We start from the raw sequence: 11,658 nt of genomic DNA on the forward strand, positions 1-11,658 counted from the left end.
GAACAGATGCAGGGCACCAAAGCAGGCAGCAGACGCACCGGTGTGCTTCAGGAACAAGCCCAGCCCTCGCAGAGCCTGCGTATCCACAGTAAAAGCCGGGCCAAGGGATACCACGCTGCTCTCGGGCCTTCCCACCATCCCCTGAGTATTAAAGCGGTTTTTCCATCTCTAGTCTACAAACCCAAATACGCACGGAAAGCAAGAGGGAAGACCGCGGCAGCACCCGCGCGGCTCTCCGACAAGGCTGCTCCTGGGCGAGCGCGGGAAAAACTTCAGAAATACACTCGCTGTCCGCGGGAGGGCCCCGGCCCCGCCCCCGCCCCCGGCCCCGCCCCCGGCCGCGCGTTGCTTCGAGCGCGCCCGAGGCGCACACAAAAGGAGACGTCGGCGCCCGGCGGAGGCGCCAGAGCAGCGCGGGGGGGGCGCCGCAGGCGCGCGGGCGTGCGCGCGGCCACTCGTCGAGCCGCCGGGGCGCCGCGCGCCCAGCCAATCGGCGTCCCGGGGCGGGGGCGCCGTCGAGCGCCACGCCGGGAGGGCGGGGCGTCTGCCAGGGGGCCCCATGCGCCGTGTCATGGAGGCTCAGTGTGCGAGCGGCCATTGAAGGGAAAGGAGCTGCGTGTTTCGCAACAGGAGGAGGGATCGGGGGCGGCAGGCAGCCGGAGTTCCCAACTCCGCTCGCACCGCCTTCGGGTCCCTTTGTTGAGCAGCCGGGGGGACGCTCCGTGTGTTTCGTCCTCCTCCTCCTCCTCCTCGCCACGCATCCCCACGCCGGTCGGGTCCTCCTTAGGTAGTTTCGCGCCCGCCCGCCCGCCCGCCCCTCCCTCGCTCGCTCGCTCTCCCCCCCGGCGGAGAGGCTTTCCAGATGGAGATGAAAAAGCTGGAAATGAAGAAGCGCGTTAACCTGGAGTTGAGGAACCGCGCGCCCGAGAAGGTGAGGACAAGCGCTTGGGAGGCCGGAGGTCGACGGTTTTTAAAGCCCCGAGGACCCCCCGCCCGCCCCCCGCGCCTCGACTGCGCCAAAAGCGCGCGGCGACAGATGCGCGCGGAGGGGGCCGCGTCGGGGGCGAGCTTTCGCGCCTCGGCAGGAGAGCCGCTGCCGGACCGGGCTCCCCTCCTCCTCCTCCTCCTCTCCGGAGGTCCCGTGCGGGCCCGGGCTTTCTCTCGGAGGCCTCGCGGCTGCGGGCGGGCGGGCGGGCGGGCGGGCGGCTCCTCGCTTCCCGCCCGCTTCCACATTTCCGCGAGCGCTCCGGCGCTGCATAAATCACAGGACGCGAGACCTCGCCTGCCCTCCGTACCCTAAAGGGGGCCGCTGCAAGCCCGATGCGGGAGGCGAGGCGGTTAACTCTTCCGCTCCCAGCGCCGCCGCCGCCGCCGCCGCCCGACAGCCCATTAAAAAATAAGCGGAGGCCCGGCACTGAGGGAGCCGAGCCCAAGGAAGGGCGGCTCTCCGCGTTGAAACTTACTTTCCGCCTCTGCCCCCTTTCGCAGAGCTGACTGCTCGCTCCCAAATCCAGGCCGCGCGCCCTCAGCGGCGGCGAGAAGCCCGCGGGGAGTTTCTCACTGCGCGCCCCCCCCGCCCGCCCGCCCGCAGGACTGCCGGGTCTCTTCCCCTTCCCGTGCAGAGGAAAAGCCGAGCAGTCCGCATCGGGGCTGAGTGCGCGTGGGAGCCCTTGACGTGGCTGCTTTTACACGCTTCTAGCGAGCGCACTTTCCACCAGTGCTGGCAAAGCGGCCGCGGCTGCGGCCGAGTCCATCTTAGTCCCTTCTACGCAGATTATTTGGACCTGCTCGTCTTCGCCAAGCCGGCAGAGGGTGGGCCTTTGCTTTAAGCCGGGGCACGCCGCGGCGCCCTCCCAGCAGACGCCTCCAGGAGGGCTTAATCTTTCTAAAACACGGGGGGCGGCGGCGGCGGCGGCGGCTCTGCCCGGGAGCGGCCGGGGGGCACCGCCCCTCCCTCTTCCCTGAAATCCCGCTCCCGGGCGGTCGCGGCGCGTGCCGAGGCCGGGATAAGCGCGGCCTGGCGGCCCCGACCTCCGGCCCTCGAGATGCGACGGAGGAGCCCCGGGAACCAGCTGGCTACGCGGGGCGGGGCGGGGCGGGGCGGGGGGGCTGGCCGGCCCAGCGCGTCTCAGGGGCACCAGGCGGGGGGCGGGGCGCGGCGAGGAAGAGCAACCCGCCCGCACAGAGTAGAAGCAGGCCGCGGGGGCTCGGTTCGGCCACCGTCCCCTTCCAGAAGGAGCGGGCTGCCACCCGAGCAGAGGCCGCAGACGAGCCAAGACGAGGACACGGCCTTCCTCTGCGCCTCTCCGCCTGGCCCCAGATGGCGCAGGCAGCCTGCCCGAGCTCTTGAGATTTCTCTCCGCAACTGAACGGCAACGCCTCAGGCAAAACACGGGCCATTTCTGAGGCCCCCTTCCTTCTGCCGGAGGAGGGGGCGGCGGCCGCAGCGGGACGCGAAACTTCCCCTGCAACGGGGTTGCCTGTCCTGCCCCCCGCACGAGGACAGGCAACCCCGTTGCAGGGGAAGTTTAGGGGCGGAGGGAGCGGCCCCCCCGCACCTTCCGCCCCCCGCGTTAGGGCAGCGAGGGAGGCTTGCCCTGGCCGGGAACGGAAAGCCGCCCCTCGGCCTCGTTCAGGACGCGCGGCTGGAGAACGAGCGGCGCACAGCGGAGCCCCCTCTCTGCTAGCTTCCGGAGAATAAGTGTGGAAAGTAGTGCATCTCTTTGCTCGCCAAAATCATGTGCTCCTTACAGTGTTTTCCAGAGAATAAGCTGGTGCTTTACTACGTAGTGAAATAAAAGATACCAGTGCTGTTAAAAGCTTGGCACATCTCAGCTGGAAGCAGAGTGCTACTAAAAAAGAGTGCCAGGGACACTTCGTGGGCTGGAACCCTTAAGGAACTCTCACGCCCGCATAAACGTGGGGAAAACGCTATTGCTTAAGAAAGCACAACTTGCCCTGTTTTATTAATAGGAAGGTGGCAGCTACACTAAGCTTCTAAGACTCCTTTCATTTGGTACACCTAGAAAAGTAGCACAGGATGAGAGTGGGATTTGATTTAGTGTCAGAACGCTTTCTATTTGGAACCAAACGTCCCTAGCTGTCCCCACTAAAAATGTTGCCATTGGTCAAAGCTTGAGGACTTTTCCTTCAGGGCAGTTTTTTAAAAGGCCTTTGCTATATCCTGAGTGTGACCTGTCTCAGCATGAAAAAAATCCTGTCTGTTGCATAGAATGCTGCTTGTTTATTTAACAAATGTAAAATTTAAGCCATTTAGTGACCCTTTCTTGGCAATTCAGAATAACACATATATTAACAAGTTGCATGTGTCCAAATTTAATCTAAATGACAGACTTGTTAATCATAAAGTTTGTAAGAGAAAGTTGGAAAATACTTCTCTCTCTCTCTCTATATATATATATATGGCATTCCATCCTTTGTGCAATATATTCAGATCTTTCTTCAGCTCAAAGGTGACCGTGCTGCTCTTTCAGGTGGCTGAACTGGTACTCGACAACTGTCGGTCCAGCAATGGTGAAATTGAAGGCCTGAATGACACATTTAAAGAACTGGAGTTTCTCAGTATGGCCAACATAGAGTTGACATCTTTGGCCAAACTCCCCACGCTGACTAAGCTTCGAAGGGTGAGTGTTAGGTTACGGTACTGTTGAACAGCATGTTGATGGTCCACAAACGTTAATGTCCATGTAGTCTTTTGCATAAGAATCCTGTCAATAATAATTAGTCATATATGTCTCCGCAACTATTATGCCCGCTTTATCATGAAAACACACATTTGCTTAGGTAACTTTTTATGAGAGATGGTGTAGATTTCAAAGTCGACCCCACTGACTGACGCATTTATGCTGTAGCTGGAACTGAGTGACAATCTAATTTCTGGAGGTCTAGAAGTCCTGGCAGAGAGGTGTCCAAACCTTACATACCTAAATTTGAGTGGCAACAAAATCAAGGATCTCAGCACCGTGGAAACTCTTGTAAGTATAGAATTGGGATGGGGAGGGGTATGGGTTTAAAGAGGTCTTGTACTTGGTTGTCATTACGTAGCGGTCACTGAATCAAGGCCCACGTGTTTAACGTTCCAGTGCTAAAGAGCCTTGGGAATATTTAATACCATTGTTTGAAAAGTTGGTAGCGTAACTGCTACTGTAGGTGAATTGATTGTAAATGGATGTACATTTACTGAATACCAGACATAATCCAAACGGTTTAAAAGAAAAGGGCTTTGACTTTACCGCAGTCCTTTCTAAGATGGGGCCCTCCTGATGCGTTGGATTACAAATTGTGCCATCTTCAGCGATGCATCCAACCGGTCTGGAGGACACCAACTTGTAGAGCTCTGCCCTGAACTGAACCCTGGCAGATCAGAATGAAAAAGGAACCAGAAACAACAGCGCAGGTTTTTGCATGCAGCGAGAAGATCATTTCCCTTTGGCATTTCATTTTATAACGGAGAGGTTTTCTTGTTGTCTAGCTGCTATTTCTAGCTAATCCTTGAAGTTAGGGTCACATCTGAATTCGATGCCAATATGAATGCTGTTATCCATATCATGTCTCAGGCAGAATTATTCAACCTAGTCACTGACCAAGAAGCTGTGTTTCTAAATTCTAGCATACGAAGTGAGTTGGCACCAAACCCAAACATAAAGGATAGTTTCAGTTTTCCTGTTGTCTTGACAAAGTTTATCTTGATTTAGCAACTTAATAATGTCTTCAGTGTTTTTCCTAACTTTTAGCAAAATCTGAAGAACCTGAAGAGCCTTGATTTGTTTAACTGTGAGATCACAAATCTGGAAGATTACAGAGAAAGCGTGTTTGAACTTCTTCACCAAATCACGTATCTAGATGGGTTTGATCAGGATGATAATGAGGCCCCTGATTCAGAAGATGAAGATGATGATGATGGTAACTGTTTTGTTGATGTGGAATATTTACTATGAATATTTTCAAGCTGGGGTAGGAATTACAAATTTGAAATATGAAAAATGGCCTGAGAAGTTCAAAATACACTATTCAAACTATACATGCTAGTACTAAAAACAATGGTTTTTCTTACGGGGGGAAAGAACCCTTGCCATTGGCAAATTGTACAGTTGCATATCCACTCAGCAGCTTAGTTACACACCCCTCTGTCACATGCTACCTTTCCAGAAGCAAGACAGTATCTGAGCACTTATTTCTGCCATCTCCTACATTCGTTTAGAAGCAATGTTTTTTTAGAAGAACTGCACTATGTGCTGAATTTGAGCCTCTGGATCATCCCTTAAATTCTGAGTCAGGAGTGAAGGATACAACATGCATTTATTCACTTTTCTTTCAGATGGGGATGAAGATGAGGATGAAGATGAGGACAAAGCTGGTCCCCCAGGAGAATATGAGGAAAACGATGAAGATGACGATGCTTCAGACTTGGGGGAGGGGGAGGGGGAAGAGGAAGAGGAGGAAGAGGAGGAAGTGGGTCTTTCATATTTGATGAAAGAAGAGATTCAGGTTATACCTTACTGTTCATTTGCAAAGCATTTAACCTTATTAACTTGCATTCTAAGTGTTAGTATGTTAACACCCTGCCTGTTTGTGCCAAAAGTACTCTACAGGTTTTCTCCTGCACAGCATAAGGGGATATTCACTGTATTCAAGCTTTAGAAAACAGTCAAATATCCCATCTTCCTTAATCTGCATTCTATTTCTTTTTTCTTAGTTCATGTTCTACAGGAACACCATCTTTCTCACCAGCTTGTCCTCAGCTTTTTATTCCTTCATGTCCACCAGGCTTCCTCTCTCTTAACTAAATTTCTCAGGAGAATCATCAGTTTTTTTAAAATCTGCATCTCAAAAACTGCTTTTTAAAATAATGTGAACTGATATTTCAGCTGAAATGTTATTAAGTTTCCACAAGCAGGATCTGGGTCTGGGTTACTTTCTTTAGGAGAAAAGAATGTGACCTTTATCATTTATTAAGTGAAATATAGCTCACCCTTCAGCCCAGTACCTGCATAGCAATCAGCTGAGAATTGTGTAAGGTGAAATCTAAAAACATCTGGTCAGCTATTTGAGGAAGGGTGGCATGGCTACTATATTTCTGCAACTACAACAGTTGCCTTAAGGGACTGTTTTACAGTAATTTTGATTTTCACTTTACTTGCCTGGAAGACACATACTTATATAGTAGTAGTTTCATAAGAAGATTAGTTAAATGGCACCTTAGCAATTCTGAATTTATTTCTGAAATCATCAACTTGTTTCTCTAAAGGACGAAGAGGATGATGATGATTATGTAGAGGAGCGAGAGAATGAGGAAGGAGGAGGTAAGTTTCATATGCAACCTGCATGTAAATAAACTTGTATTAACATTTTAAAGTTTTACTACTTTGAATTCAAAGGCTTCCTTTCTCTGATAATAGTTTTCTATCAGAACAAAGGAACTTTTATAAATTCCATTTAGCTGGGATGGACTTAGTTTTTTCATTTAATAATAAATTCCTGGTTCACTTGAGCTTCTCAATTACTTGTTTAATATTATTTAAATTTAAGTTTTACTGAGTTATTTTATATGTTGATAGACTTATTTATTTTTGCTTAGCACATTCACGTTGATATTTTAATTTTGTGAGTTATCATTAAATGTAATTGTTTAAAAGTAATTGTTCAAAAGTGATGAAGATTAAGTGTACAGCAATGTGCTGGAGCCACTGCCCTTTAATTTTCTTTTGAACATGTGTAAAAATTCTTTCCCACAGATGCCGGTGTCCGGGGGGAAAAGAGAAAACGTGCAGCTGAAGACGAAGGAGATGACGACGACGATTAAGTTGTAGAAAATACAAATAGGACCAGATTCATTTTTGTTGGAGATATGCAATAGTGATATGCAGACTTGTAAGGCTCCATGTATGATAGGTCTCTACAAAAGATATTAATGTGTTTAACTTTTTATAGGAAGTGTTTTACTATTTTTGCCCTTTTTATCATTCCAACTAAGACATAATAGCCCATCGTATTTCCATCCGTTTTACTCACTAAAGCAGTTGCCTCTTTCTCCCAATTTCCTCCCTAGAAACTATTTTCCTCCCATTTTTTTCCTTCTGTTTCCTCATATGAGCATGCTGTTAACCCTAGCCAGTTCCTTCAGATGGATTGAATGGATTTAATTTAAACTTTTAAGATAGTATGCTCATGTCAAATATACTAGGTAAGATAATCAACTCTTTACTGGAAAGGACTATATTGCAGCTGAAATGGGAGCTGGGTGATCTGGAACTTGCATTTTACCTTATCATTTCATTTTAAAAGGACATTTGAATGATGCACTGAATTTCCTACTTCATTTGTGTGTGTGGTTAGTCTCTCTCTTACACACACACGCACGCACACACACAGTTTTCTAGTAGATAACTTTAAGCAAGACTGGAATACAGTTCTCTATTTTAGTCTCACTCTTTTCCAAAACAAAATATAAACTTGAATGAACTATAATTATTTCCAGATTATAATTTGCTTCATGATCCTTTTGACCGTTCTTCTAGACTAAAAAACAACTCATAGTTCACATGCATATTTCAGAACCCTTTCATGTTCTGATTCAAATTGGAGTCATTCTTCATTACTAAATTTAAAATAAGAGATGTTACATATCCATATCCTTTTCGAGCAATATTGGCAGGTAGATATACGAGTGAGCTGGGCTTAGAGCTAAGCCCCTGAACAACAAAACAAGTTGCTTGTGTTGCTGAACTGGGAAAACATTCAGGAAAGCAGCTGTTCAATTCAGTGGGTTTCTTTGGCCCCTGAAGCCAACAAAGGGGAGAAAGTGGTTTTCAGGTTACACCCTGAGTCATTGAAAGAACTATGCAAAGTTGTGAACCACTTGGCAGTTATCTCTGGGATAGGTTTAGCTCATAGGCTGCCAGTTATTTCCATTAAAAGTACGGCTCTTGTTGAGGGAAATTATTCAGTGAGAATTCTTGATTTCACTTTTAAAAAATATAGAAATACATTTGCTACGCATGACCAGCAAGGCAATACTAATCTTTTCTGTGGAAGGTAGGATGGTGATAGACTGGTTATCATGTTCGTATTCCCCTTTGCGCAGGTTATTTTGACAAAACATAGAAAAATGGATTCAAAGCTCTTTTCTGGTTCTCTGCTTCTGACAGATGAACTTGTATTATTAAATAAATATTTTACCCAAATACACAGCTGTATTCAAGTTAAGCTATTTCTTTTTATTGTATGTTGGATCTTAGAAAAGCTGTCACTAATTTGAGTATAGGTAAACGGGTATTTTTGCATAGGTGCGTAACCTCTATGGCATTTGCCTGTGATTATAAATAATGCATTACACACATAGGCATTCTTAGTAAGTGCACATTGCACTCTTAGTAATTGGCTTTCACGAACTTCAGTAAAATTAAATATTATTCTCCCCCCACCGAAAAAGTAGGGTGATATGACACAACTAATTTTTAAGGCATCTGAACAGAATGGAGTATGAAAGGCAGTTTAATAGAAATTTAATTTATTTTAGGGGCCTTAAAGGGCTTGTTAAACATTTGTCCCGATCTCGTTTTTGTGTAAGAATAATACTTTAAAAAACGCATATGGTCCTGAAGGATTTGCGTTTAAAGCTGCGCTGCTGTAGTAATCCTGATCTCTTATTTCGTGCACCTGCTTGTTTCCAAAGGTCCAGCTTTGCTGGGTTTCCAGACTTCACAAGGCGCCCAGACACGGCGGCCGGCCTGCCACGACCCCGCAAGTCACTGCCCAGGCCGGCCTCTCCTCCCAGGAGTGGCGGCGCGAGCCCGTTCGCCTCAGCGGGAGCGGGCTGCCGCGCCGGCAAGGGGGCCCCGGGAGGCCCCGGTCCCCGAAGGGCCGCCTCGGAGGCCGCGCGGACCTCGCGCAGGAGGGTGCTGGGGCCGCCCGCGCCCTGCTCGCCCGTTCGGCGCGCCATCCCGACGGGGCCCTCTGGCCCAGCTCCGACACGAACCTCTCGGTAACCTCTGAAGGGCGTTTCTGCCTGCTAGCGAGGGTGGCTCCCTGCCCGGGAGAGGCTTCCTTCTCTCGGGACGCCCTTTCTACGAGCATGCCGAAGGGGCTGAGGCGATCCGGCCGCGCTCGGCCCGCCGAGCCACAGCCACCTCCACGGAGTTCCCGCGCGCTGGTAACGCGAGGCCGCGGCGGGCAGGCGGCGCTCTCCGGCTCCGGCGGGGTTGGGTCGCCGGGCCTCGGGGGGGGAGGCGCCCGCCCAAGATGGCGCCGACGAAGCTCCCCTCAGCTCGCAGGAGGCCGCGGATTGGCGGCTCGGGCGGAAGGGAGCCGCGCGGGCGCCGCGGATTGGCCGGTGGTTGTCGCAGTTGCCCCGCGGCCCCGCCCCCGGCCCAATCCCGGCGGGGAGGAAGCTAGCGCCGGCGCCCCGCCCCTTCCCCGCCGGCGCTCGCGCCTCGGCACGTGGTGCCGCGAGGGGGACCGAGCGCCCGGCGCAGGGGGGGCGAGCCGCGCCCCCGCCGAGGCCGCGCGAAGGGCGGGCCCGGCGTCCCCTTCGCCTCCCGGGAAACGCTCGGCCAGCCTGGCAGCGCTGCTGAGGTGCCGTCCTACCCCGCGGCGCCCGGGCCGAGCGCCCAGCAGCCGGGAGTCCCGGCGCCTGGCCGCCGCGGAAGGGCGCCCCTTCGCGGGCGGGCCCGCTTCGCCAAAGGCCAGGACGAGGCCCGCCGCTGGCGGAAGGAGGCGGCCGGCTGCGGCGCGCGCGCTCGGCCCCTCCTCTGCCGGCTCTCCGCGGGGAAGGGGGAGGCCGCGACCGGCCCTGGGGTCCTCGCGCGGCGTGAGCCGCCGCCGCGGCTCCCCGGGGCCCAGGACGCCGGGAGCCGGCGGGGCGGAGCGACCCCTTGCCGCTGCGAGGCGGATCCGAAGGGCCCGGGAAAGGGGCCGGCCGCCGGGGCCCTCGGGCGCCGTGAGCGCGCCTCCGGCAGCCCCGGCCCGGATTTGCGGGCTGAGCGTCGCGGGCCAGTCCCCGCCGGGAGGGGCGCGCAGCGGCTTACAAATCACGGGCGCAAAGAGCCCGCGGGGCGGGCGGGCCTGACCGCGTGCCGAAGCCCGACCGGCGGGCGCTGCGGCCCCGCGACTCGCGCATAAGCGGCTCGATGCTGCGCGCGCGGCCGGCGGGACACCCGGCCCTCGGAGGAGCGATGCGATGCGCCGCGCAAAGCAGGAGCGCGCGTTACGTGATTTGCCTCCCCGTCGATGGGCTCAGGGAGCGAGCAAATTAGGCGTCAGCGCGTTGCCCCACCGACGGCGACACGTCCTTTTCCCTCCTCAACGGCCGAGCGGCTGGTGTCTAAAACGAAAAATAAGGCGGCGGGGTGGAATACGTCAAGAGGTCCTCAAGGAAACCGCTCAGCACAGAAGGGCCTCGTCGGGTTTTTGTTACTCAAGTGGTAATTAACCTCCTTGAGAGTAAGTAAAGCTTTACTCTGAGTAACTATGCATAGGACTACAATATCACTGAGGCTTCATCCGATCTGGGAGTTAGGCCAGATCTGAAATTATTTCTGCCGCCCTCCAGCCCGAAAAATCACTGGATTAGGCCAATCGGTGTTAAATTCTTTAGGCCCTTTTTCGGTTTATCTCTGATTTTCTGCATGAAACGGGCACTGGGGTTATCCGATGTTGAATTAACAAAGACAGAATCGTGGCTTCTCCAGATCTTTCAGATGACCACTCACCAAAAGCCACGCAGAGGCCTCCAGCCTCTACGACTTAACCAAGCTGAGTAACTCCCTGGCTAACCATTGTGTTTCCCATCAAGGAGTCCTAAGACAGCCTGTGTGATTGTGTAGGCACGGGGCTAAAATTAGACACGGCATTAAGACCAATCTGCTCCTCGGCAAAGCGATTGTACTATATGTCCTTTTCCTGTGTCTAGTGGGGGGAGATATTGGAACACAATCACAGCTAATCCAAATTGATCCACCAGATCTGATTATCCAGATGACCTTCAGAAGCTGCTTTTGCTTGCTACCTAATTCAATTCCCCAAAGACAAAAAGTACACCTTTGATTTTGTGTAAAATACACCTGAATATGTAAGCAGAGGTAGGAGTACAGTTGCTATAGGAAACAAAGCTAGGAAATGCAACAAAACGAAGAAATTATGTTCTATTTAAATCAGCATTTTAGAGTCAAAACTCTGGGGAAGCCCAGCCTCTTTCCCCCTCCTGCTCTTTTGGAGCTCTTGGGGCAAATTCACAGCCTCGTTTAGAAAGGGGCTTTAGAAAATGGAGTCATTGCGAGTGGCACTGACCTTGAGCAGACCCTCCCTGGGCTCGGCACCAGTTTGGTTTCTTGTTGGCCACCATCATCCTCATCTCCCCGCCATCCAGACTTCCTGCTGAGGGTCCCCGTCAACTGCAGAACTGCACACCGTGCCCACTGCATCCGCACCCCTGCCCTTGCTGGCCCAGCTGAGGTGCCTCTGCTGCTCTCCACACACTCCCGGGAGGAGGAAGGAGCAGCAGCAGCAGCATTTGAGGAGCAGAGCAATGCAAGCAGGAGCCAGGGGCAGCAGCCCCCCTCCCCCACACACACACACCTGGAGTTTGTGAGCTCTGCAGCCAGTGTAAGAGTAGCCTAGAAAACGTTGAATAAATAAATG

General features: G+C 52.3%; 1 protein-coding gene across 2 annotated transcripts; it reads left to right on the top strand.

Moving 5' to 3' along the window:
- Positions 1 to 454: 454 nt before the first annotated feature.
- On the top strand, positions 455 to 8,208 carry ANP32E (acidic nuclear phosphoprotein 32 family member E). 2 transcript variants are annotated; one of them, XM_088137023.1, is made up of 7 exons: positions 455 to 931; positions 3,495 to 3,644; positions 3,873 to 3,995; positions 4,755 to 4,923; positions 5,339 to 5,508; positions 6,269 to 6,323; positions 6,756 to 8,208. In XM_088137023.1, exons 1-7 carry the CDS (start codon positions 863 to 865, stop codon positions 6,821 to 6,823), a joined length of 804 nt encoding a protein of 267 aa, XP_087993149.1. In that variant the 5' UTR covers positions 455 to 862; the 3' UTR covers positions 6,824 to 8,208. The 2 variants fall into 2 exon arrangements, with proteins under 2 accessions (XP_087993149.1, XP_087993150.1); XM_088137024.1 differs by lacking the exon at positions 455 to 931 and adding an exon at positions 2,536 to 2,710.
- The last annotated feature ends 3,450 nt before the right edge of the window (positions 8,209 to 11,658 follow it).

The sequence above is a fragment of the Python bivittatus genome, unplaced genomic scaffold (assembly GCF_059951505.1).
Source record: "Python bivittatus isolate LINGU-HERP-01145 unplaced genomic scaffold, Pbiv_v1 ctg000180_np1212, whole genome shotgun sequence".
Classification (NCBI taxonomy): domain Eukaryota; kingdom Metazoa; phylum Chordata; class Lepidosauria; order Squamata; family Pythonidae; genus Python; species Python bivittatus.